The sequence below is a fragment of the Andrographis paniculata genome, unplaced genomic scaffold (genome assembly GCF_009805555.1).
Source record: "Andrographis paniculata isolate CXL003 unplaced genomic scaffold, ASM980555v1 Contig58END, whole genome shotgun sequence".
Taxonomy (NCBI): Eukaryota; Viridiplantae; Streptophyta; class Magnoliopsida; order Lamiales; family Acanthaceae; genus Andrographis; species Andrographis paniculata.
In genome coordinates, this window is record NW_026137593.1 from 1675027 (window position 1) to 1678901 (window position 3875).

Here is a 3875-nt window from a genome sequence, read left to right on the forward strand (position 1 = left end):
TAATACGAAAGAGTGAATCACACAATCCCTGTGGAGACGATCCCTTCCCCTATATTACATTAAATTGTGATCACGGAGTAGGTAAAATATTTGATTGACCGCGCGATAGGTCAATCCACATATTGTTGAATACCGTAAGACTTTAAGAGAATTTTAAAAGTCTGGATTGAATACTAAAGACTTTAAATGACTTTTAAAAGTGTTGATTGAATACCTCCAAAATTTAAAAAACTTATAAAAATCTTGACTGTATACATTTGAATTTTATAATTAAAGTCCATCAAAATTCTACATAGTCTTGATTGAATACACCCCTACATATAGTTATTTATTGCAGAAATCCGCAACAATATATATTATCTATCCTAATTAATTAATGTATTTTGTTGTAACAATTGGATACCTTTCTAGTAGTACTATGCCTAATTAAACAATTAACACAATAAGTTGTATAACTAGATAGGAGTGTTTACCGTAAGATACATTATCAATTCTATAAGAATGGAATACGTCACAGACATACTAACACGTACAGATTAGCATCATAATACATGCAATAAAATAAAAAAATTAGAAGAGAGAGAGAACATTGAAGATTTTTTTTTTTTAAAATTTTTTCTGATAGGATTTTGATTTAAAACTAAGATACAAGTATCCCTATTTCATTTAATATACTCTATCCGTCCGTCTCTAATAGTTATATTTACCTTTTGTAATGTTGTATTTAACATTAACTTATATTTGTATGATTTTTTTGACAAATGTCATATAATAATTAATATTCAAATATCAACATGCAAAAAATAAATGCAATCCTTGAAGCCTGGATGAACGTAGTATATATTTTTCTTCATCCCACAAAGTTTGGATTTTGGAATTTATTTGATTATTATCATTATTTTTTTTTATTGAAATAGTTTTTTGATATAATGTTTTAAAAATAAAAATAATTTTTAATATAATATAAAAAATAAGTATTTAATTTTCTTGGTTTTTGGAGTATGAAAGGGAAATTTGATAGAATAATAAAAATCCACCAAAATCACTCAAACAAACTCAACATTTAAGGTCCACTTAAACTCTTATTGATATGAGTTATTTATTTTCAGACATGAATGTATCAGAATGTTTAATTAAATTTTTATTGATGAAACCGTTATGTTGTTTCAAATAAAGATTCCAATCTAGGTCACTACAGAAACACAGTTTTCAACCCAAACCATTTTTAACTTTAATCTAAAATTTGTAACAAAAATAACATGTAAATTCAACGAGGACAGCAAAAAATATCTCAATATAATTAACTTCTACGAGCCTAAATTTAAGTCCAATACTTTTCCCCTCTTGCTTAACCTTAGCTCCCATACCCTAAGTCTAAACCGTAATACATATTCATTGAATGCTTATTGATCAAGTTGCATGAATACGTAATATAAAGTGATGGTGCGAAGTGATTAATTTGTAGCAAGTAAGATTTAAGCTTCATACATCATATCAATTACCTTCTCCTTAGGAATGGAAATTCTAACACTAAGCTCCTCCTCCACCACCACCACCCCACTATTTGCACGGTTGCCACCGGCTGCATCTGCCACTTCCCCAAAGGGACGAATTATTGCAGCTGCCATCGCGGCTAAGGTGCCGCCATCCTATCAAATTACCCACTCAATGGCACCCGAGAAAGTAGAAGTGTTCAAGTCACTAGAACCATGGGCAACTAGAACTTTGCTCCCTCTCCTTAAACCAGTCGAGAAATGTTGGCAACCTTCTGATTTCCTTCCTGATCCATCATTGCCCAATGATGAATTTACGGACAAAGTTTTGTCTCTGCGAAAGTCTTCCAATGGACTACCCAATGAGTACTTTGTTGTGCTAGTTGGAGATATGGTTACTGAGGAAGCCATACCTACATATGAAAGTATGATAAATTTGTGGGATGGGATTAAGGATGACACCGGCGCTAGCCAAAGCCCGTGGGCTACTTGGACTCGGGGATGGACTGCCGAGGAGAATAGGCACGGCGATTTGCTTCGAAGTTATCTCTATCTTTCAGGCCGGGTCGATATGCTGAGCATTGAGAAAACTGTGCAGTATTTGATTGGTGCTGGAATGGTATGTTTGATCTCATATTTTGATTTGGTTATCAAGTTTTAACAAAGTTATGACATTTGTTGTGTTGTTAGTAGGAGTATATATGTTTGTTTTGAATTATTATGCTTGATAATATTAGTATAATCATTTCAAATAAAAATTTGAGGTGATGTAAACATAGCGTTTATTTTATTAATAAAAATTTAGTATTTGATATAATTTTTTTAAAAAAATTAAAATAATACCAAATACTCCAAAATGTTGTGTAACCAAAGATTATATCGAACTTAAAATCTATCAAGTATAATTATACCTTAATAAATTATAATTGATTCCTCTACTCAATGAAAGTAAATTATTCTTATGATAATTGCTAAGTGAGTCAAATCAACAAATAGTGATTTGACTTAATCAAACATTCAAACTAAAGCGCATGATAAACTTTGATAATATGAAAATAAGCATAATAACAATAAAAAAAATATATAAGAAGTTAGTAATGTAACTAATAATATAAAAATAACTTCCTAAGTTTATAGATGTCACAAGTTTTAATGTCTCGATAAGATATTATGGATCAACAAGAAATTACTTGTCATTTCTATTATTATTGTATGATATTATTTTTTGAAAATTACAATGAAATTTAAAATTATATATTAATTAATCAAAGATAAAATTCAAGTTCAAAAAAATCTAATTGATGTTTTTATCTCATATAATTCTCATTGTGTTTTAAATGATCTACTCGCAGAATATTGGTGTCGAAAATAACCCTTACTTAGGATATGTGTACGTTTCATTTCAAGAGCGCGCTACATTTATATCTCATGGAAACACGGCGAGGCTTGCCAAGGAGCATGGAGATCCAATTCTTGCAAACATATGTGGTACAATCGCAGCCGATGAAAAGCGCCATGAAAGTGCATACATAAAATTGGTAGATAAGCTATTGGAGATTGACCCAAATGCAACCATGGTAGCAATCGGTAACATGATGAGGAAGGGAATCACAATGCCGGCTCATTTAATGTACGATGGGCAAGACCCAAACCTTTATAATCATTTCTCAATGGTGGCAGCTCGAATCGGTGTTTATACACCTAAAGATTATGTGGAAATTTTGGAGTTCTTGGTCACGCGGTGGAACCTTGAGAAGATTCAGGGATTAGAAAGTGATGGGAGATGCGAGCAAGATTTTGTGTGCCGTCTAGTGCTTAAATTGCGAAAGTTGATAGAGTGGGAAGGCAATCGGGCGAAGAAGGAAAGCTCAAAGACGAAGTTTAGTTGGATTTTCAACAAAGAAATTATTATGTAGCTTCATATATTGTTTGCTTCTATTTCCATCACTGCTTCATCTACCTTTAGATTGACTATAGTGAGGTGCCAGGAATAAATTCATGTAATAATCACTACTATATCGATATATACATATATATTCAATGCATCGTAGTTTGTATTATTCAAAATTAAACAGACAATATATAATTTGAACTTTTTTACAATTTTATTTGTGTAATCAAATACCACAATAAAAAATACAATAGTCAGAGATTTGGCCAAAATAATATTTCCAAGTTACCAAAAAAAATTTCTTTGTTGCGAAATAGTTGTAGCTTACTGTATCTACTTAGTGAGGGCCAAACTTTTGTATTATTAGGCCTACCTAACTACAAATAGTTACCCTAAGGAATTACCAATGAATGCTGTAGGTAAACGGACCCTAACATTTAATAGTTCTTAGAGATAAATAACAATAAAACCTTCATAATAAATGATTTAGT

At 31.2% G+C, this 3875-nt stretch overlaps 1 protein-coding gene across 1 annotated transcript; it reads left to right on the plus strand.

Moving 5' to 3' along the window:
• The first annotated feature begins 1515 nt into the window (after positions 1-1515).
• On the plus strand, positions 1516-3540 carry LOC127257702 (stearoyl-[acyl-carrier-protein] 9-desaturase 6, chloroplastic-like). The gene is made up of 2 exons (XM_051284171.1): positions 1516-2112; positions 2846-3540. The coding sequence occupies exons 1-2, from the start codon at positions 1516-1518 to the stop codon at positions 3407-3409; spliced, it is 1161 nt and encodes a 386-aa protein (XP_051140128.1). The 3' UTR covers positions 3410-3540.
• Positions 3541-3875: the final 335 nt, after the last annotated feature.

What these genes read in the sequence shown, in the direction of transcription:
- LOC127257702 (XM_051284171.1), top strand. Translation starts at nt 1,516, where the DNA reads ATGGAAATTCTAACACTAAGCTCCTCCTCCACCACCACCACCCCACTA. An exon ending in ATTTGATTGGTGCTGGAATG is followed by an intron (nt 2,113 to 2,845) that starts GTATGTTTGATC and finishes ATCTACTCGCAG; the next exon opens with AATATTGGTGTCGAAAATAA.